General features: G+C 43.9%; 1 protein-coding gene across 1 annotated transcript in view; it reads left to right on the plus strand.

Annotated features, from left to right (window-relative positions):
- Nucleotides 1–23890, plus strand: part of SKIC3 (SKI3 subunit of superkiller complex) — a 156659-nt gene that overhangs the window by 124330 nt on the left and 8439 nt on the right. Inside the window, exons 35-39 of the mRNA XM_088444673.1 lie at nt 9907–10035; nt 12278–12402; nt 14521–14679; nt 16005–16157; nt 16734–16861. Coding sequence (XP_088300799.1) covers nt 9907–10035; nt 12278–12402; nt 14521–14679; nt 16005–16157; nt 16734–16861 — 694 coding nt within the window. The remainder of the gene's footprint in view (nt 1–9906; nt 10036–12277; nt 12403–14520; nt 14680–16004; nt 16158–16733; nt 16862–23890) is intronic.

Genomic DNA, 23890 nt, shown 5'->3' on the forward strand with positions numbered 1-23890 from the left:
CGTAGTTTCCTTGATCACAGCAGTTAAGTCAGCGCAGCTTGAGGACCTTTTGACAGAGGCTTGGTCCCACCCTAATAGGCACTTCCTGGTTTCTAGGCGCATTACTTCCTTTTATACTTTGCCAGCTGCCGATCGGGCTAAATTGGAGTCTCCTCCTCTGGTCGATGCGCATGCTGCTCGCCTGGTCAAGAATACCACCCTTCCTCTTCCTAACATGGCATCATTTAAGATAAGTCCAACTTCCTAGCCGTCGGATCCTTAAGTCTATTTACTCTAATGTAGGCGCAGTAGCTCGCCCTGCCCTTGCATCAGCCTGGGTTGCCAAGGCCATCGGTCGCTGGGCAGACGCCTTGGAGGATGGCCTTTACATCAGGTACCCACAGGAAAGATCTTTTGTCTCTCGTGGAGACTATCCGGCAGGCAGCTTCTTATCTTGGGGAAGCCGCTATAGACACAGGTATACTAATTTCCAAGGTTTCGGCCTCTTCAGTGTCAGCTAGCATGCGGATTCTGCTTCTAAAAAGGCTCTTGAAGCTCTCCCCTTTTCGGGGGATGTTCTCTTTGGTCCAGAATTGGATAAAATAGTGGCTACAGTGGCAGCATCTGAGACAGCCTTTCTTCTTCGGGGTCCATAGGGATCCACAGGGATACCATGGGGATATTATGGTTGGAAGACCAGGCACCAAACAGTTAAAGCTTATGTTCCCAGAGTGCCCTGGGTCCTTCCTCATATATATACCCTGCCCCTAGCTATAGGACTTCAGTTGTTCGTTTTGGAGCAGCAGGATCAAAACGCACCTTTGTAACGGGACTGCTCTGGCAGTCCTAAGCTTTTATTTTGTTTTATTTTCTTATGTTTGAGTCAGCAGTACTCAGCATCTGTATTAAGACGCAGATAATGCGACTCAATCTATCTCCGCCGGGCCGCAACATCAGTAATTGTGGTGATTTCGGCAGGTCGCGACTGAGCTTAGCTAGCAGCAATGCTGCGACCTGGACTGCACCGGATGTTTGGAGATGTCCGGTAAGGCAATTCCTCGCTTACGAGGAATCTCATGCGGCAGTCCTTGCTTTTTGTGTCAGAGACTCACCAGAAGCCGCTGTGGTCAGGGCCTGGGATTGTCCGCATCCTCACTACACCAGCCGGGGCCTTATCGCCTGTCACCGGGGATCGACAGCAGACACTTCTGCTGCCACGAGTCCAGTGTACCCGGCTGGTTAACGCAGCCTAGGGGGGGAGGTAGGCGCTCCCCCGGCAGCTCCGACCCAGACACAGTCCCTACGAAGGGTTTCGCGCGTCTGGGTTGCCCTGCCCACCCTCCACGCGTCAACAGTGGATGTTCCTTCTTTTGTGAGGGCAGTTAAATCAGTCCTAGATATTCAGGATGCTGAACCAGCTCATAGTAAGAAGGCTCCAATGTTTATCACCACTGGAAGGTGGTCAAAACTGAGTGCCCTCTATCTGAACAGCTTACAGAGCTTATCAAGGAGGCATGGGGAAACCCTGATAAACGTTTTATGTGAATAGGAGAAAAACATCATTGTATCTGTTCCCACCTTCTGTATGTACTAAATGGGAAGTACCTTCTACTGTGGATGCTCATGTAACACATTTAATCAGAAATGCTACATTGCCTATTCCAATAGCGTCTTCGCTAAAAGATTGAAGCCTGTCTTAAAGAAAAGTTTTCGTCATCTGGAGCAGTTACTCGTCCAGCTATGGTTGGAGCCTGGGTAGCCAAAGCTGTTGAAGGCTAAGGGCATTGGAGGATTCACTACCAAATGCTACCAGAGAACAGATGATGAATATCTCCAACATACGGGAAGCAGCTTCCTATCTGGGAGGGGCTGCAGTGGATGCTGGAATTTTAGCTTCTAGAGCATCATCAGCATCAATAGTGGCACGCAGGGCCCTTTGGTTAAGATCTTGGAAAGCTGATACAGGCTGAAAGAGGGCGCTGGAAGTCTTAAATTTCTATGGAAAGGTACTTTTTGGAGCAGAGTTTGATAATATAATTTGTACTCTGGTGGCGTCAAAATCTGTAGGTCTGCCATCTGTGTCAAAGACTAGATCTAGGCAGGTTTCTTTTCAGTCCTTCAGTCTTCCTCTAGGCCAAATAGTTTGTCGCTTAGATATGCGGAAACTAAGAGGTCTGGCCCGGCAAGACCTCCAGCTTCTAAGCGAGACAGCAAGCCTTCGGCCTGATGGAGCGGGCCTCCTCCTGGGGGGTCCGAGGGTGGGAGGCTGACTTCTTCAGTTTGCGGATTATTGGCATCAGACAACTACAGATGCCTGGGTCCAAGAAGTGGTCTCTCAGGGGTATGCCCCCCCACTTCCAGGAGACATGCCCACCAGAAGTTTTTTTGCACAAATCTTCTATCAGTTGCGGTCAAGGCGTTGGTCCTTCAGGAAGGCATTCCCTCCCTGCTGCAGGCAAGGGTAATAATCCCGGTTCCTGTGTCTCAACAGGGAAGGGGTTATTATTCCATCCTGTTTCTGGTTCAGAAACCGAATGGGGCTTATCGCCCTATACTAAATGTAAAAACCCTCAACAAGTTTATCCATGTACCCAAGTTTTGTATGGAAAGTCTCCGGTCAATTATTTTGGCAATGGAGCCGGGGGATTACATGGTTTCTCTGGACATTCAGAATGCATATCTGCATGTTCCTATTATACCATCCCACCAACAATTCTTACAGTTTGCTGTCCTTCAGCAACATTACCAATTTCAGGCTCTACCCTTTGGCCTATCTACAGCTCCCCGGGTATTTACCAAAATAATGGCAGTCATGACGGCCTATCACGGGCGTCAGGGAGTCAGAATTCTGCCATATCTGGATGACGTTCTTATATTGGCACAGACTCCGGTTGTTTTACAAAACCATCTTCAACTGACTATAGCCTGCCTACAAAGGCATGGCTGGATAATCAATTGGAAGAAATCGTCACTTTCTCCAACACAGCAGATGGTACATCTGGGAGCGTTTCTGGATTCTCGGGCACAATTAGTGTTTCTGCCAGAGGACAAGTTTGCAGATCTATTATTGCGAATATGGAAGCTGCTACGCAAGCGAAGGGTATCCATTCTGTTAGCAATGCAGGTCCAGGGATCAATGGTATCCACCTTTGATATGGTGGGGTATGCTCCGTTCCATTCCAGGCCTCTACAAAGATTGATATGCTCCAGGTGGAACAGACAGCATCATTTTATAAGGTCTCAGAGGATCCTTCTAACTCCAGTGGTTTGTCACTCCCTCCTGTAGTGGCTGAGAAAGGATCATCTAAACAAAGGGCGCCGGTTCTGGATTCCAAATTGGGTGCTTCTTGCCACGGATGCCAGAGTTCGCGGATGGGGGGCAGTGACAGGTTATCACACCTTTCAGGGAAGATGGACATATCAAGAAAGTCATCTGCCAATAAATATTCTGGAACTGCGAGCAGTATACAGAGCTCTTGTCATGGCACAGGACCTGCTCCAGGGCAGGCCGATCCAGATTCAGTCCGACAATGCGACTACAGTGGCCTACCACAATCATCAGGGAGGCACAAGATGTTATGCAGCCATGAAGGAAGTGACAAAGGTTCTGATTTGGGCAGAACGTCATCTTCCGGCTATCTCGGCAATATTCATACCGGGAGTACTCAATTGGGAAGCAGACTTCCTATGTCGCCAGGGCATACATGCCAGAGAGTGGTCTCTCCATCCGGGAATGTTTCAGCTCCTGGTAAACAAATGGGGTCTACCAGAGAGAGATCTCATGGCGTGACACCACAAACACAAGGTCCCCATGTACAGGTCCAGGTCCAGAGACCCATTAACAGCCTTCGTGGATGCACTGGCAGTAATTTGGGATTTCAAGTTGGCATATCTCTTTCCTCCAATTTCTCTACTCCCAAGAGTTCTCAGAAAATTCAAGCTGGAAGGCAGAACAGTAATACTGGTAGCTTCGGCTTGGCCCAGACGTCATTGGGTCACCGACATCCAGAATCTGTCCATAGACAGTCCATACCCTCTTCCTCAATGGCAGGATCTGCTAACGCAGGGTGCCTGCCGACATTCGGACCTACCCCGTCTGGCTTTGACGGCTTGGCTCTTGAATCTTCCATCCTAAGAGCGAAAGGTTTTTCCAGTTCTGTAATTCAAACAATGATTAGGGCATGGAAGCCTGCCTCTGCCCACATCTATTACAGAGTTTGGTATTCTTTTGGTCAATGGTGGTCCCATAGGAAGTATGATCCTAAAATATTCAGGATTTCCAGGGTACTGGCTTTTTTTTAAGGCAGGATTAGATAAAGGTCTACGCCTGGCCACTTTGAGAGTGCAGGTTTCTGCACTGTCAGTCTGGTTTCAGAAGAAGATTGCTTCATTACCAGATGTTAGAATTTTTTTCCAAGGAGTTTTGCAATTTCAGTCTCCTTTTGTTCCACCGGTAACACCGTGGTATTTGTTTTTGGTTCTTAAGGGACTACAAACTTCCCCATTTGAACCTTTGGACTCTGTGGATTTAAAGTAGTTAACAGCAAAGACACTTTTTCTTCTTGCTATTCTGCTCGCAGAGTCTGATTTGGCAGCGACTCTATTGTCACTCCCATTTTTTTATTTTTAATCAGGATAAAGCTGTTCTTCATACAAGGGAGTGTTACCTTCCTATTGTGTCCCGTTTTCATGTGAATTAAGAAATTGTTGTTCCAGCTTTTCAGGCTCCAGACCTTTCTGTAGGTGAAGCCTCCCTGGATGTAGTTCGTGCTCTCCGTATCTATGTGGAGCGTACAAACTCTGTTAGAAAATCAGATGCTCTTTTTGTATTATATGGCTTTCACAAACAAGGATGGCCAGCTAATAAACAGACTCTGGCAAGATGGCTACACATGACTATCTCTCAGGTGTACACACAGGCTGATCTCCCTGTCCCAAGCACGGTGACTGCACATTCTACTCTGTAGGGTCATCTTGGGCATTTAGTCGTGGTGCCTCCGCTGAACAGTTGTGTAAGGCAGCCAGGTGGTCTACTTTCCACACTTTTTTCTTAGGTTCTACGACTTTGATACTTTTGCCTCTCAGGATGCTTCCTTTGGCCAACAAGTTCTCCTTTCTGCTCAGGAGCATCTCCCATCCTAGGGGAACTGCTTTAAGACATTCCCATGGTATCCCTGTGGATCCCTATGGACCCTGAAGAAGAAAATTAGAGTTATGGTAAACTTACCTAGATATCTCCTTTTCTTCGAGGCCCATAGGGTCCACAGGGCACCCACCCTGATGCACCTGGCTTTATTGGGTTATATTCTTTCGGTCACAGATTCCCTCATCTTATGCAAGAGTGTCTCTGGTGTACGATTGTTCTTCCGTCTCCTTTTTCCTTCTCTGCCTTGAGACTTGTTAACTAAACTGAAGTCCTATGGCTAGGGACAGGGTATATATGGGGAAGGACCCAGAGCATTCTGGGAGCAGAAGCTTTAACTGTTTAGTGCCTGATCTTCCAACCATAATATTCCCATGGTATCCCTGTGGATCCCTATGGACCTCGAAGAAAAGCAGTTATCTAGGTAAGTCTACCATAACTCTAATTTTCTGCCTTCCCAGGTCACGATCTTCTAATTTGTTATCCTTTCGTCCACAGGGTAAAGCCAATGGCTTGTCGTTCTCTAGGTCCCAGGGTTCCTCTGTCAATGGTTCTAAGCCACCCTGGTCTAGCAGACACCCGGCTGCTAAGCCAGCCAACAATTCTGTTGCATGACGGGGCGGGCCTCCACCTGGGGGACACCAGTGTGGGAGGCCGGCTTCTTCTCTTTTCTGAAATTTGGAAGGCGACAAAGGAGGACGTCTGGGTAAGGGGTGGTCTCCCAGGGTTACGTGTTGACCTTTCGGGAGTATCCTCCGACCCAGTTTTTTTCCACAAGTCTTCCTTTGGATCAGGATAAGGCAGAAGTCTTGAGGCAGTCCATTCGCTCTCTTCTATCACCAAGGTCATTGTTCTGGGTCTCATGTCTCAGCAGGGCATGGGCTTCTATGCCAGTCTGTTCCTGGTTCACAAGCCAAATGGGTCATTCTGACCAATTCTAAACATGACGTCTCTCAATAGGTACTTAAGGATTCCCAAGTTCCGAATGGAATCGCTTCACTCCATTATTCTGGCCATGGAGCCGGGGGACTTCATGGCCTCCTTAGACTTCCAGGATGCCTATTTGCATGTTCCCATCCATCTCAGTCATCAGCAATTCCTCAGGTTTGCAGTCCAGGAGGATCATTTCCAATTTCGGGCTTTGCCATTTGGACTTTCCACGGCTTCTCGGGTCTTCACGAAGGTCATGGCGGCTCATCTTCAGAACAGGGGAATCCAAAGTTTTCCCTACCTGGATGACTTGCTTCTCCTGGCACAGTCTCAGGAGGTTGTCGGGTAGCACATTCGGATCACGGTGGATCTTCTCCAGGCTCACGGATGGGTCATCAATTGGAAGAAATCCTCTCTGACTCCCTCTCAGGAAATAGTGCATTTAGGAACCTTGCTGAGCTCCAGGGCTCAGCGGGTGTTTTCCCCGGTAGAAAAGGTTTGGGTCTTATTGTCCAAGATTTGTTTGTTCCTGCGTCACCGCCGGGTGTCAATTCACTCTTGCATGCAGATTCTGGGCTCTCTGGTCTCCACCTTCAACATGGTGGAGTATGCCCAGTTGAATTCCCGGCCTCTTCAATTGGAGACTCTAGCCCGGTGGGACAAATCCCATTTACAACTCAGGTCCCAGACGATTGTTCGCTCTTAGGAGGTATGTCATTCCCTCTTGTGGTGGCTCCAGGGGTCCCATCTGACCAGGGTCGTCTCTTTTGGGTTCAGAACTTGGTCCTCCTTATCACCGACGCAAGTCTTCAAGGGTGGGGGTGGTGTCCTACCAGCAGACTTTTCAGGGTCAGTTGTCGGCTCAGGAGATCCTACTGCTGATCAACATTCTGGAACTCTGAGCGGTTTACAGGGCCATGTGTCAGGCTTTGCCTCTTCTTCGCAGTTGCCCTATCCAGGTAGAGTTCGACAATGCAACGGCTGTTGTCTACATAAACCGTCAAGGCGGTACTCGCAGTCGTGCCGCCATGAGGGAAGTCAACCGCATTCTCTTATGGGCAGAAAGGCATCTTCCGTCCATGTCAGCGGATTACATTCCCAGAGTACAAAATTGGGAAGCGGACTTCCTAAGCCGCTAGGACATTCATTCGAGTGAATGGGCCCTACCATCCGGAAATCTTTCATCTCCTGGTTCTTCACCGTTCATAGACATGATGGCATCTCGACACAATCACCAAGTTCCGAGGTACTGCTCTCGCACCAGAGATCCGGCTGCCTTTCTAGTGGATGCTCTGGACCTTTCCGCTCCTGTATATCTTCCCTATAATCTCTCTAATTACGTGGGTACTCCGCAATTTGAAGTTGGAGGGCGGCACGGTGATCCTAGTGGCTCCCAATCGGCCGCGGAGGGCGTGGTACGTGGATCTACAGGGCCTCTGCGTCTTCCACTGTGGCCAGATCTGCTGTCTCAGGGCCCGTGCTTTCATCCGGATCTGGCCCGTGTCGCTTTGACGGGGTGTCTCTTGAGACATCTGTATTGAGAGCTAAGAGGAGGGTCTCCAGGTCAATCATTGACACTATGCTCAATGCCCGTAAGCCCTCTTCTGCTAGAATTTACCATTGGGTTTGGAGGACTTACTTTGACTGGTGTTTGGCTAGGAACCTTAACCCCAGGTCATTCCGACTCTCTAGTTCTCTCCTTTTTGCAGGCGGGGCTGGATTTGGGCCTCCACCTTGCTTCACTGAAAGTGCAGGTTTCATCTCTTGCAGTTCTCTTTCAGAGACAGATCATGCTGTTGCCTGATGTTCGGCTCTTTCTTCAAGGTGTCCTCCACGTACAACCTCCGTTTGTACCACCGGTGGCTCCTTGGAATTTGTCTCTGGTTCTTCGAGCCCTTCAGTCTTTGTCTTTTGAGCCCTTGGACATGGTGGACATTTGTTGGCTTACCTGAAAGATTGTCTTCCTCCTTGCCATAGCTTCTGCCCGACGGGTGTCAGACTTCAGCGCATTGTCATGTCGCTCTACGTTTCTAATCTTTTACCAGGACTGAGCTTCAAACGTAACTAGGTCACCTTACTAATGTGGTTTCACATTAATGAAGAGATTGTGGTTTCTTCATTCCTGGTTCCGGATTCTTCTCCAGAGGGGGCCTCCTTAGATGTCGTGCAGGCCTTCCGGATTTATGTGGACAGGACAGAGGGTTTGCGCAGGACTGATGCTCTTTGTCCTGTATAACTTTCGCAAACTGGGCTGGCCGACTCCTAAGCAGTCGCTGGCCAGATGGATCCGTTTGACTATTCGCCATGCTTATGCTGCAGCGGACCTTCCTGCTCCGTCCGTGGTGAGGGCTCATTCAACCCGGTCGGTGGGAACTTCGTGGGCAGTGCGACGTGGTGCTTTTGCGGTGCAGCTGTGTAAGGTGGCCACTTAGTCTTCTGCCAATACATTGCTGAAGTTTTATTCCTTTGACATCTTCGCCACCCCTGATGGGGCTTTTGGGGGCGAAGAGTCCTCAGTGCAGCCCAGGAGCGTCCTCTCCCTTAGGGGAATAGCTTGGGGACGTCCCAGCGTAGAGCCTGTGTCCCCTATGGAGGAAGAAGAAAAGGAGATTTATGTGCTTACCTGTTAAATCCTTTTCTTCGATTCCATAGGGGACACAGGGCTCCCACCCTGACGCACCTGGCTTGCAGGGCTTTGCTCTGTTTTCGGTTATCCTGTTTACATTTCTTGTGTGTTTGGGCCGGTTTTCCTTCTCCTCCTTCTTGCTCTTTGCCTTAAGCTTGTTAACTGAGTTGCCTGTGACTGGGGGCGGGGTATAGGGCGAGGAGGGAGCCGGGGCTGTGTGTGGTGCCCGGACTCCATACCTCCAACCTATACCCAGCGTAGAACCTGTGTCCCCTATGGAATCAAAGAAAAGGATAAGAAACAGGTAAGCGCATTAATCTCCTTTGCACCTGGGCCCAACACTCGCAAGTTCCTCCACTGGCGTGCCAGTGCGTCTGAACGCCGTTGCAGGGGTGTGCATAAATTGACCTTACAATGCCATACGCAGCATGGGCTTTCACTGCGTGCGATGAGGTTACCAATTTCTGAGAAAGGTCAGACTGTGGAGGCTCCAATTATACTCAATTATTTTGCAGACTAGCAAAGTGTGCAAGCTAAGGTGGGCGTCCTTATGTTGTGCTACGATCGCAGAGTATTAGCATATCTTCACAGTGAGACTGCGTGCGTAATCGCTATTACTGAATCAGGCCCTTTGTGCATTTATTTGGTTGCAGAACTCCTCTTTTTTTTTTTCCATATCCTTAAACTTAATGGCAGTGTTATACTATTCCCATTATATTTTGATACACTACTGCCCTCTTGTGTATTCTTATAATAATATAATTTATTTTAAGTAATTCATTTTAGCTAAGGAGACATATCGATAACTTAAATGAATATCATCTTTTATCTGTATAGTTCCATTTGTACGGTACACACACGAATAGAACACTGTTTTGGGAAGGGGCTAGTTTGATATACGCCATATTTTTTACTTGCTTTACTTAGGCTGATTCAGATGTGGGCGCAAAGCAAAAGGAATAGCTTTACACCTTGGCAAAACCTTGTTGCTATGCAGATGGTGAGGATGTAACATGTGCAGGGAGAATATACAGTTCATGGGGGCGAGTCTAAACTCAAATCTAACGTGCATTGTAATTATAAAACTGCCCAGCATTTGTGGGCAACATACAATAGCATCCAGCATTTACCCAGGTGCTACTCCTGTATTCGCTTTTCTCCCAACTCTGAATCGGCCTCAGTATTTTTAAGATGTAGTATTTTATATAATATTTGTTTTTCTTTACAGATAATCCTGCAATATGGGCTGGATTAATGGCTGTTTGTCATGTCAGATATACAGCTTCGTACCTCAATAAAGCACCTGCCAAACACACTGAACTTAATTATAACTTTGTAGCCTCTGTTAAATCCAAGAGTGAGTACCCACTGACCTAGTTTACAGCCAATGCTTCATGACGAATGATGCTTGTCCATGATTGTTACTGCCTGTGTACTTTACATATCCATGTTAGGCACTAATCTGTGGATGCTTGATGAACTAGGGAAGTTTGTTTCTCCCATACTGAGGGATTTATTACCCTCAAGTGACTTGAATTTGTTGCCTTGTACGTACCCTCCTGCAACTTTTATTAAATGTATAGTTTATTATTTTCAACCATACCTTTAACTGAGCAACCAATGCTGTCTCTGTTTTGGTGCACTGTTTCTATTTTGGTACACTGGGATAAGATGTAAAGCTGCTCTCTAAATATTACAGTGTAATGGTTAGCATTACTGCCTCACAGCACTGAGGTTGTGGGTTCAATTCCCACCACGGCTGTAACTGTGTGGAGTTTGTATATTCTCCCCGTGCTTGCGTGGGTATCCCCTGGGCGCTCCGGTTTCCTCCCACACTCCAAAAATATACTGGTAGGTTAATTGGCTCCCAACCAAAAATGTACGTGTGTGAACATGTGGTAGGGAATATAGATTGTAAACTCCATTGGGACAGGGGCTGATGTGAATGACCCAATATTCTCTGTAAGTGCTGTGGACTATGTGTCCGCTACATAAATTACTGGTAATAAATAAAATTTTATTGTATCTGATGCAAATCAAAAAATAAACAATCCTGCCTGATGATATAATTACTTTAGAGGGATGCTAAAATGTATGGGTTAGCAGATATAAACCAATTCAGCAAATTAATTTGATGGTGGAAAGCCTCTTTATTCATAACCTAAAATTATCTATATAGATAGATCTACACTTAACTAATTTTCCACAAATTCATAGTCATTCTGCATCCCAAATTGATAACCTATTAGTTGTTGAAAACCTGCTGAAATGACTTTACGTTAATCCGGCATTGTAAGAGCAGGTATTAATGCCTTTCAAAGGGATAACATTGTGTCATTTCTGGTAATGCAGTGTTAGGACCGGTACACATTAGACCATGTGTATCCAGCGTGACATCGCCAACGAAGGGACCCGACATGAGGCAGGTGCATACACACTTGCCGATGCTGGGTCCGACGGGGGGGTGTTGCAAACGACCCGCGGGAGCGCATATATCATGGGTACACACTAGACAATGTACCCAATATGCCACTCCAATCCGCAAGATCGGACGTCATAACTTCTAGTGTGTACCCAGCATTAATATGACCTCGGCTGCTTTTACCTGCGCTGGAACAGTCATGATGCCAGTCAGATTGATTTAAACAAAGTCAGACTTAAAGACAGCATTGTTCTATTGTGGAAGATCGTTCCGGGTTGTCACAAGGTACACTTACATTGCCAGAATGATTACAGCTTGGAAATGTCTAAATATTTCTAACCCAAAGTCAGACTGCAGTATGTGATTCAGTACACGAATGCCATGTAAATCACAGCATATACAGCACCCGTGGGATGTGCTATAGCTTATCAAATAATTGCTTCTTCTTTCAGGTCTCTGTAAAGGATCACTCTACATACTGTATGTACAAAAGTTTGTTTCAAGGGCAACTCAATACCTAGTTCTACTTAATTGACTGTTTTGTGTTTTCCCAATCTGGTCGGTCCCCTGAAGGCTCCAATGCTCTCTCCTACTAAAGCAGGTGTTTCAAACCATGTGTCTTTGACACCCTTTTCTCATACACCTTCCTATTTGCATGAGTGTTAAGTTAATAGAGGGGCAGAAACCATGCTACTGTCTGCTTAAAACTGGAAAGAGGTAGTAGGAGAGACAAGTGAACAGCTGGACTGTTTAGCCTTCCAGTGCATATGCCAGACCAGGGACAATGCTGAACCGCAGCAAATAAATCTATCAGGGGTACAGTACCTCTAAGGGTGCACATACCACAGGTAGAGAACATAATAGGGGTCTATTTACTATGCAGTGTTAGGAGCTGATTGGCTGGTACCTTATCATTTTCACTCTGTCTCCTAACTGCCATCTCACAGGTTGTGTTTCAAAAATGACAGTTAGGAGCTGATTGGCTGGCACCTTATCACTTTTCACTCTGTCTCCTAACACTGCTTAGTACATAGACCCCACAGTCACTAACGTATGTTCAGCCTGTATTTAGGGGAAGAAAATTAAAAAGTACATTTAGATGTTGATTTCCTATGTTGCTGTATTAAAGATTTATAGTGTCTTCAAGAAGCTTACATGTACAATTTCTGATGTGCAGTGAAAAGAACAAAGAACCTTCCTGACAGTTATGTTCTGTCCCTGGAGACATGGTCACTATGTCAAGCTATCTGCTTTTTAAATGCTCAAAATAAACTATCAAAGGCTGAGGATCTCTGTGCCAAGGTAAGAGTCTACGTTGTGTGTGTTGTATGTCGACAATTTGCAGTGATACACTTATGCTGTTATTCTTTTTACTTTAGTAGTGTTGCATACTGTATTTGTCTGTCATTTGATTGGAATATGTTATAATTGATTAAACAAAGATATATGCTAATAGACCTGAAACATGGGGTTATGGATGCAATCGGGTTTTGTTTGTAGGTGCTAACAGTCAGTTAATGAGCCAATATACAGTAGATCAATGCATCCCTTCTATAATTTCCATTCTAAACATTTTAGGTTGTATTATTTTTAGTGTCTTTCCACTGTTATAGTAATATACAGAACTTATGGTATACACTTACACAATCTTTCATCAGGGTTTGCAAAGTCTAGAATACTTTTTCACTTCCAATTCTTGACCAAACAGCGTGATGCTCCCTGTTATCCCTAATACAAATACTATAAACGTGTATATGTATTGTGTGCAAAATTATACATATGCATCGTTATTTGTCCAATAGGGAAAGTAAAAGCAGAATCTACAGAAGTGTTCTCATACACACAGCCTCAATACGCTATGTGGCGTGAGATGCCTGGAGCGAATGAGCTGCACCGAGCAGTGTAGCCTCTATTTCATTCACATGTGGGTGTTAGTCACAGTGTGATGTGACAAAACTGCTTCACGGGACTGCAATGGTTAATTTGATATGTGATCTAATCATTGTAGCACTTCATACACAGTCGCACACAGACATACAAGTGTCACTGCAGTCTCGTGAAGCGATTTTGTCACCTCACACTGTGACTAAGACACATTCTAGCGGAAAAGATGCTTGGCGCAAGCAGAGTCGCGCAGGACCTGGCGTATGTAGAAGGGCGGTTTGGTGCGGCTGCGGCAATAGTACACAAGGACATATCTGTGCAGCAAGGTAGGAAGTCATGGATGTAAATTAAGAGGTTTAGAACCCCACATAAACTCAGTATCACAGGTGTAACAGTTGTGCAATATTGTTTTCAAGATGGGGTTGATTTTTACTGCCCATTGAATTTTCACAAGTCGGGCAGAAAAACCTGTGTCTATTTTCATTAACTGTATACTGTATATAGTAATAATACTGAAATACTCTTCCAGGAATGTCCATGAGAATCCTAATGTTCTCCCTGGAGAGCAGAAAACCTTTGCAAATCACGTCATAAAGTCCCCACTCGCTACAATTACTGGCATTACATCACAGTGGCCAGGCCATGATGATGTAAGTCATCTTGCCGCACACATGCACTTGTCACTTCCCCTTGACCTTTCCGCCAAACGTCCACTTATATGAAAGTAATATGTCACACTCATGGCTTAGTACACAGCTTTTCCATTCCTTTGCATGTAGGAATACAATGCCTCTAACATTTAGTACAGTAGTGATGCGTGCCATTATTTTTAACTGGGATCCCAAGTTCACATTTTTATGTATCCACAAAGAAAAAGCAGCAGTTCTCAGTAGAACGTATTACATACCTGAGCGACCTCACTACCTGATTATGGTCCGCAGTTCCACTCCCTAACCCACTGGCTGAATACAGTAATATGTAGCACCCATTTGCCTGCACTCTCCTAGTGAAGTGGGTGGAGCCCTGATGACGCAATTCACTATGAAACACATCATGGCTGCGATGATGCAAATAATGGCATTGCACAGTGGGTGATTGGGTCATGATGACATGAATCCTGTTACCATGCCTGTCACATTAGCCTCTTACTCCTGCCGGAGGGGAAGTCCAAAAAGTAGGCAAATATGACCCATGGTTTAGTACTTTGCCCTTCTTCTGCATATATTGGTAAGATGTGCACCCATGACTAAGTATTTTGGCTTTCATGTGCACCTATGGTTTAATACATTGCTATTAATGTGTGTTTAGTAATAAATTGGCCCACAGTTTTAATAGGCAGCCATTTCCGTAAAATAGTAATATACTGTACCTGCATATTAAACACAGCCTTTCTTCTTAATGTAATAGTTGCACCCATGGTTAGAACTTTGCCTTTGTTGTGCATATAATACCATACTACACCCATAGTTTCGTTTTTTTGCCATTTTTGTTGTGTATCTAATAAGTGTACCATTTTGTTTTTAACATTTTTTTCAGGCATTACAAAGCTTCCCTGACCAACCAAGTTTATTTATGCTGTTAAGGCAAATTCAGTTCAAACAGCTGTTACAGTCCCAAACTGCATTGTCTGAGCCTGTTTTGGAGGAGGCCCAGAAGACTGTGATGTCTAACTCGATTTCACATACTGCCTGGCATGTGAGTCTCATGGAACATGGGTGTAGTGACCAGCTGTTCTGTGGCTGCCCTGTTTCAGCCTGTTAGTTTTTCATGTACTGCAGCCAAGATGTTTATGGAATTGTCTTAAGGGGAACACAGGGTGTGCGATAATCGGGAATCTGCGTTCAGCATTGCACTTGTGTGCAATGCTGAATTAGGGCCACTGGCACCTGCTGTACTTGTGTGCTATATGTGCGACTAACTTGCAAAATCGGTGTAAAAAATATGACCGGCTGCGGCTATTCCTCCTACCACGCTCTGTTATGCTGAATCTACGGCTTTGTACATTGGTTGTACCAGTTCCTTTGCGTCTCTGGTACACTGTTGGTGGTTTTGAACACAGCTGCAATGCGACAATGCAATATTTTGTAAAACAAAGTATGCTAAGCTACCCGTGTCAGAGCGTCTCAGTTGCGCTAGGGTCTTGTGGTGTATAAGGACACATCTGTATGTATCCTATTTGTAAAGACCCAGGACAGCCTTCGCAACTGGATCATATTTGGTCCAGTACTGTAAATGCAAATAACCAATTATCACACACACTGGTAGATTGCACTTATTGTACCACAAGCCATTATGATTTGACCAGTCACGATAGTTTATCCGCAAGTCTTAGTGTGGGTTTTCCTTTTTGTTTAAAGCTATGTGTTAGAGATTTCCATTTATAGCACTTGTCCTTGGTAGTCTGTGAAATAATTAATTTAAGGCTATTGATAAAACTTTACTCTGTGATTCATCTTCCAGCCCACACTGGTTCTGCACAGCTGTGACATCAGCAAACTTTTTGTTACAGTATGAGTACCAACATCGTGTTTATTATTTTACAAAACATGAGTCACAGTCTTTCTGTATGTAATAGAAAGTGCAGTGATTTACACCGATACGCTGCATATCATCATAATGAATGACATTAACCATTTCTGCCATCAGCTATGCTACTCTTCTTTTTATTCAGTTCCTTTAGTTCCTGTTACCCTAATGGTCAGTTTTACCTATAAATATTACATATGCAGCTGCTTTTTTTTTTTTTTTGCAGGTACAATTTTCATTAGGGCTGTGCAGTGACTTCCAGACTGAAACAATATCTTATTCTAGACTATTGGATGAATAATAATTGTTTTAGAGCCACAGAGTTACCATTCTGTGTTTTTTCTCTGCATTTGCTCTACAAATACCTTAGAAAATAAAAGGGATGTCTCAGCGGCTTTGTAGTCGGGAAGTTACAGCACCATACATTGATTTATAAGTACATTGCCTATTTGTGATTCCATTTGCAGTGACATTGTGCTTTGCTCTTTTCTTAGTGGTTGGCTGAGGTGTACCAGTCCCAGGGCATGATGATGGGTGCTGAGATGTGCTTCAGAAAGAGTCTACAGCTGGCATCTCAGCAAGGGGACTGGAATGGCAAACTCTCGAGTCTGCTGCGATTAGCTCTTCTTGCTCTTAGAGTTTGTATGGTATGTCTCTGGCATGTTCCAGCCCTCTGTTCTCTGTTTAGTCCAGCAACCTCTTACTGTAGGTTTCATTGCAATTACAGGATTATCACATGTTGTGTTCCATCTTTTGCCTTTCAGCAATTTGCTCATGGACCATTTTGTAACTGGGGGGAGGCTCCAGAAACCTAAAGAACATCCTATGCTTACCTCTGAGCTGCAGCACAAATATATACAGAAACCAACAAGCCTAACATGTCAGATTTCATCAACTTCACCCTTTTATTGCATCTCAGATTAGGCAACAAAAAAACCATCACAACTTTTATTAGAAAGTTATAGTATAATACAGTATACACTACAGCTAATGTTGGTGGCCTCTGATAGAGCTAGCCTTAATTACTGTGCGTATTGTCTATTATAACAGAAAGCAAGGTCACAGATAGTGGGGAGGCTTTTCTTAAATTGGCAGCAAGATACATTTTATATGTTTTGCAATATAAAGCTTATTTAAATTTTGCTTCTTACATGGTTTTTCAGATTAAGAAATATAAATTAGGAATGCACTGTAAATATCTTTAGAAATTTTGCTTAATTCAGGCAAAGATTCCCGACATTCGCTGGCCAGCTCTCCTGCAAGAGGCCACTAGTGAAGTTTTGAAAATGACATCTTGTCCATTGGCCCTCCTGCTCCAGGGTATTCTACAGTTCAGTACTAAGGGGTCACGGTGAGTAATACAAACAGATACTATATTATAATAAGATATTATTGCAATGGGTATCATACCAATGAGATTGCGTGAACAGCGTTTTAGAAGTATAACCATCTAATAATCTCCAACATACTAGATAGATTTGTACTAAGGCAGTGGCGTAAATTCATCCCAGACACCCAGAGGCAAATTATAATTTGGTACCCCCTGGCACAGCCGCTGACGTAATGCCGGACGTGTCACACTGACATAATCTGGGGAGCAGCGACACCAATGAGTAGGGAAATACTATAGATAGACGGAGGCGACAGCTGATGGTCTGACATGGAGCTCTCCACTAGTGTATGGTGGCTTCTCAGGTGCCGTGTATTGAGCGGCCGTGACGGTATACTCTGGGTACATAGTTACAGCCCTAAGTGGGGTGGATATATTGTGGGCAATGGAGGAGGTGCCCCTTCAGTGCTGGCGCCCGGCGGCAGGCGCCTCCATTGTCTCCCATAGTTCTGCCCCTGTACTAAGAGCAACATTGACTAGCAAATAGGCTACATACTAAATTAGATGTTAGAAGCTGTACTGCAGATAAATTAGCATTTTTCTGATTTATGTGCAAACAGTGTAAATGCAAGGCAAATGTATTAACATGCCAGAGCTTGTCTACTAATTTTCCGCAGTTATGCCTTAAGATAAAAAGTCCTATCACTCCTGGGGGTATATTTACTAAAGTGAGAGCTTTTAGAAGTGGAGATGTTGCCCATAGCTTCCAATCAGATTCTACTTTACATTTAACTAGCACATTCTAGAAGAAGATAGCTAGAATCTGATTGGTTGCTATGAACAACATCTCCACTTCTAAAATCTCTTACTTTAGTTAATTTGCCCCCCCGGAGTTATATTTACTAAATAGCCACCCTTTCGGAGTGTTTAAGCCTGACATTTAAAAGGGCAATGCTTTTAAAGTCTGAAGTGCACAATTGCATTTTCTAATATAAAGATGTTACACCTGGTAAACTATGTGACTGATGTAATATAGAGAGAGTTCAGACAAATACATTAAGCAAAATGTAGCATATTTCTAAATATTTGGTTGGCAAATTGAGTGATGTATAATAAAATGCTTCCATGTATCCATCTTATGCAGTGTATCCTATATACACTAGTAAAGTTGTGCTAACACAGAAGCATGTTCTGCATCAAAAATTGCATGTACTGTACAAAGCACCACCAGGATATAGGCTTGAAGGTGTGCCTCTAGGTGTATACATTGAAGTATCCAGAAAAAGATTCTTGGGACCTCTACTACTCTCGTACGCAACTGGTGGCAACAGGCTGCCATGTTTGTGCTCCCCCTCTTGCTCTCGCCATGATTGTGGCATGGCAACGAATTGAACAGATTTTTTATTTCCATCCCATCACAGGCCAAAATAGGGAGGTCAGAGTGCCCCATATAGGGACATCAATGCCGGACTGTGGAGCCCTGATAAAAGCAGTTGAATTTGGTGCTTTATTTTTTGCTCATGTTCAGGGTAGTCCATACCTTGGGGGTTTGTCTGTCTTGTACGAGTCTGAGTAAGATTAACACCACCTTCTATCCTTACTGTCTACTAATCTAACAGTGTGATACTTTATGTGTTTGTGTGTGTGTATGTGTGTGTGTGTGTGTGTGTGTGTGTGTGTGTGTATGTATATATATATATATATATATGTAACATATATATTACATACACACACATGCATACATACAGGCGCACACACTGTGTAGGCTATTTTAATATTTAGATTTTTATCTTTTCATTATATTGATGGCACTGGTTTGCATATTATCGACTACTGACATCACTGCTGTCTTTAATTATGTAGGAGCATATATATATGTAAATATCCCTCCTAATATGGCGTAGCTGTTGAAGTGCTCTTTAGGTTTATAAAGGGAACTGTACATCCGGTGGTCAGGTTGAATTCACCTTTATGAATTCATCACATTGTTTAATTGTGAGGTGCCACAAAACTGCAGCATCAGACAGTCAGTATAACAAATCCTATATAACAATAGACATACCTATCAGGTTGACAAAAGTGCAGACGTTAGACAGATTAAAGAGGGCCCTGCATGTGAGTGTACCCATTCACTGCCCTCCGTTACAGTGTCTGTTACAGAAGCTGATGTAGTTCAGGCTGTCATGGACCTTTATACTCTGACACTGGTGTTTTCTAACTCTCAGCATCTGCTATTTCTGGAAAAAAAAATTCTTACTAAACTACAGTTGTGTCCTCATACACCTAGCCTCATTGCACCACGGAACGCAACTTGCCTGGCGTGAGTAAGCCACCAGGTCCCATGCTGCTCTGCTAGTGTCGGGCGTCTTTCTTTTGCCGAAAATGCATCTAAGTAGCTAAGCAATGTGACTAGGACGCTGTGGCTGCTACATTGTAGCATAGATTCAGAGACTCGGGGCCTTATTCAGCAAGGAACGCAACTGCTAATGAAATTGCTAATACGCACGCAGTTCCACTGCAATAGTATGCTAATCCATTGCAATCGCTATGCCCCTCGCAGCACTACCTAAGGGTGCCCACTTTACCTTACACACAACCATAATACTTAGCAACCATAATACTTAGCAGAATAGCAAAACCATTGGTACAATCCAGTACCATCGGTTCCTCACGCACACTTGCAAGCTCTGACCTTACTCAGAAATTGCTATCTTCCGCGCACGCTATCAGGCTTCAGGCTGCGTATGGCATCACAGTGATAATTTATGCAGACCTCTGCAACTGCGTTCAAATGCACTGGCACACCTGCGTTTCACCAGCCACCTCCCGTCACCACCCACTAACGGCGCTTCCTGTCAATCACTCTGCTATGGATCTGCGTAGTCACTGGGATCGCAGTCCCTAACGCAGTGGCCGGTTCGTGCAGGTAGTTTAGCAGATTTGTGAGGGAAGGTCCGGTCAACCACAACTGGGTCCGATGGTTCTCGATGTTACTGATGTTTTCGCAGTTTTGCTAACTAATGCGGATGTAAGTAAAGGTAAGGAGGCGGCTTTATGTAGTCCTGGGCGTTTGCATCTTGTGCTGCGGCGGCAGTGCGATCGTCTTCATTTGCATAATTTTGCATCGGCCGGGTGCGTGCGAACACAGGCTTGCGATCCGTGCTGAATCGGGCCATAAATCCCTTTTTATATGGCCGTCAGTGACTATGCAGCAGATATTAGAGAATAGTGAGAGAAATGATTTGTATTCAGTTTTAGATAGATGAGATTCAAGTGTATTTTTGCTTTTTCTGGAAAGTGTTTTGTCTACTTCACAATTATTCAGTTGCTGTCTAGTGTAGTAAGTTATCATATAGTGTTGCAGTGAATTTCAATGAAGAATTCCTGGCACAAATCAGACATTCAGAATAGCTGTTTCTACAAAAACACCAAATAAAGAATAGAAATACTAAAAGTACAATGATGGCACCGCTATTTACTATAAATCCATGATCTGTGGCATCGTCACTTAGCATAAGTATCCCAGGCACTTCATCTGCCCCCTTCCTGACACCAGAGGTCTTTATAGATCATTACTGCAGGATGACCCACATTATTTCCTCCGCCACAAGTGGAAAATTACTTTATTTTAATCAATTATCAAGTGTGTGACTTGAAAGACCTACACAGATTAATGAATACTACTTGAAGTACCAAGACTAGTCATTTACCAGATTCATTATCTTGTCTGAAATACAAGATCCCATCAAACAATCTTGCTGCAGCAGCAGAAATGGAAGCCTGTTGTGGTGTCTACTGCTGATTCGCTAATAGATATTTAGTCACCAACCCCGCAAGTTATGTAAAGTGATATAAATTATACAGGAGATACTGTTCAAATGATTTGAGCACTACAAAGTAGTGGCCGTTCCTATTACTCTTATAGGCAGTTTAATGGGTTCCTTTGCTGAAGCTCAAAGTGTAGAGAATTTGCCAGCAGTGATATATTGGAATTGCCTAATGTGCAGATATACTTATTATTCTTGAAGTAATGCTCACTGTTTATGCATACATGTTTGATGTCTAACACACCTATATATTCTTTTTAGTGTGTTATTTGTTTCCTGTTAAGACATAATATAGCTCATGATACAAATGACAATCACTTACTGCCATCTTTTGTGATCATTGTTATTATTGTTTATTTTTATGGAGACAGTCGTATTACACAGAGCTGTGAACAGAATATATAATTATCTGTCGGGTGTTGTGACAATATCCTGTGTCTAAGACGCTTGCCAAGTGAAGATATGCTGCAATTAGTATAGCGTCCGAGATTGCTGCAGAGTAGATGGCGTCCAGAGACAACAGGGAGTAATACAGGGTTGTGGCAGATGAATGGCAGACACAGGTCAGCTGCAATAGTCGCATCTATCCATGATTAGTGTGCGAAGATGCGGCAAGTGAAGAAGCACAGACGCCATTTACCTACTGTGACTCCATACCTATCCTGGGTTATTTCAGAGAATACAGCTGTTCATTCTAACTGCAGAGACTGATTCAGTATCACAATCGCCCATAAATCGCTATAAGTGCTGCTCACTATTTCTACTACAACTTTATTTGAACTAGTATTATACTGTAACAACTTGTTCGCTGCTGGCTAATTTGAGTATTGTTAAGTTTTTATTTGCATTTTGTAATGTTATATTAATATTACAAGGTTATTTTAATGTTTTTGAATTGGTAGTGGTTTCCTTGTTGTTCAAGAAAGAAATCTATTCATTTTTTACACATACAGTGCCTTGCAAAAGTATTCACCCCCCTTTGCATTTTTCATGTTTTGTTGCCTCATAACCTGGAATTAAAATGGATTGTTTGAAGGTGTGCATCATTTCATTCACAGAACACTTGTTGTGAAGTTGTGGGTTTTTTTATATTGTGAACCAAACAACATTTAGGACAACATAACAGAAAACTTCAACGTGCATAACTATTCACCCCCCTAAAGTCAGTACTTTGTCGAGCCACCTTTTGCGGCATTTACAGCTGCAAGTCGCTTTGGATAAGTCTCTATGAGCTTGCCACATCTTGCCCCTGGGATTTTCGCCCATTCCTCAAGGCAAAACTGCTCCAGCTCTTCAATCATGTTGGATGGTTTCCGCTTGTGAACAGCAATCTTCAAGTCTGACCATAGATTCTCAATTGGTTTGAGATCTGGGCTTTGACTAGGCCATTCCAACACATTTAAATGTTTCCCCTTAAACCACTCGAGTGTTGCTTTAGCAGTATGCTTCTGGTCATTGAACTGCTGTTAGCTGAACCTCCATCCCAGTCTCAATTCACAGGCAGACAAACAGGTTTTGCTCAAGAATATCCTTGTATATAGCACCATCCATCTTTCCCTTGACTCAAATCAGTTTCCCAGTCCCTGCTGCTGAAAAACATCCCCACAGCATGATGCTGCCACCACCATGTTTCACTGTGGGGATGGTGTTTTTGGGGTGATGGGATGTGTTGGGTTTGTGCCAGACATAGCGTTTTCCTTGGTGGCCGAAAAGTTACATTTTAGTCTCATCTGACCAGAGCACCTTCCTCCATACATTTGGGGAGTCGCCCACATGCCTTTTGGCAAACTCATCTTCTTATTTGTATCACTAAGTAATGGCTTTTTGCTGGCCACTCTTCCATGAAGCCCAGCTCTATGGAGTGTACGGCTTATTGTGGTCACATGCACTGATACACCAGTCTCTGCTGTGGAACTCTGCAGCTCCTTCAAGGTTACCTTTGGTCTCTGTACTGCCTCTCTGATTAATTCCCTCCTTGACCAGTCTGTGAGTTTTGGTGGGCGGACCTCTCTTGGCAGGTTTGATATGGTACCATGTTCTTTCCATTTGATGATGATGGATTTGATAGTGCTCCGAGGGATCATCAAAGATTTGGATATTTTTTTATAACCCAACCCAGATTTGTACTTCTCAACAACTTTTGTCCCTGACATGTTTGGAGAGCTCCTTGGTCTTCATGGTGTGATGCCTCTTGCTTAGTGGTGTTGCAGCCTCTGGGGCCTTTCAGAAAAGGTGTGTGTTTAATGACAGATCATGTGACACTTACATTGCACACAGGTGGACCTCATTTCACTAATTATGTGACTTCTGAAGGTAATTGGTTGCACCAGAACTTTTGAGGGGTTTCATAGCACAGGGGGTGATTACATATACACATGCCAATTTTCCAAATTTTATTTCTAAAGTTTCTTTTTTATATATATTTTTCTCATTTCACTTCACCAAATTAGAATATTTGGTGCAAATCCATCACATAAAATTCAGATAAAAAAAATAAATAAATTATAGGTTGTAATGTAACAAAAAAGGTAAAAAGCCAAGGGGAGTGAATACTTTAGCAAGGCACTGTACAGCCTTCATTCATAACATTAATTCCGCTGACAGGTGATGTGAATGGATTATCTCGATACATTCACACCTGTCAAAGGACGGGTTATATTAAACAGCAAGTGAATAGTCCGTTCTTGAAGTTGATTTGTTGGAAGCCTTTAAAATGGGCAAACGTAAGAATCTTAGGTAGAAAATCAGTTTGGTATACTCGTGTTCCAATGAACTGGAAGTGCAGCTCAAAAAACGTGAGCTACACACGTCACCAAAAATACATAGACATGTAAATACGGTATTAAGCGCTCCTTCCTCTGAGGTATTATAAGAAATAGTCAATTCCAATAAAAAGTCCAGGATCTTTGGCAATATACCTAAAAAGTTGACGTTCTCAGTATATCTCCTTCGGAAAACAAACGGTAATTTTCAACACACTAGCAAGTACCCTCTTCAGTGTCAGACAGCATGTCAAAATAAATCACAACACGGGATCTCCCACAGTGAAATACTGGACCATGAAAGAAGGTGGCCTGGTCTGATGAATCACATTTGCTTTTACATTATGTGGAAGGCCGGGTGTTTACCTGGGGAAATGATGGCACAGGATACGCTAAGGGAAGAAGGCAAGCCGGCAGAGGCCGTGTGATGCTCTGGGTAATGTTCTGCTGGAAAATCTTGG

This window comes from Taudactylus pleione, unplaced genomic scaffold (genome assembly GCF_031769625.1).
Source record: "Taudactylus pleione unplaced genomic scaffold, aTauple2 ptg000370l, whole genome shotgun sequence".
In the NCBI taxonomy this organism is placed as follows: domain Eukaryota; kingdom Metazoa; phylum Chordata; class Amphibia; order Anura; family Myobatrachidae; genus Taudactylus; species Taudactylus pleione.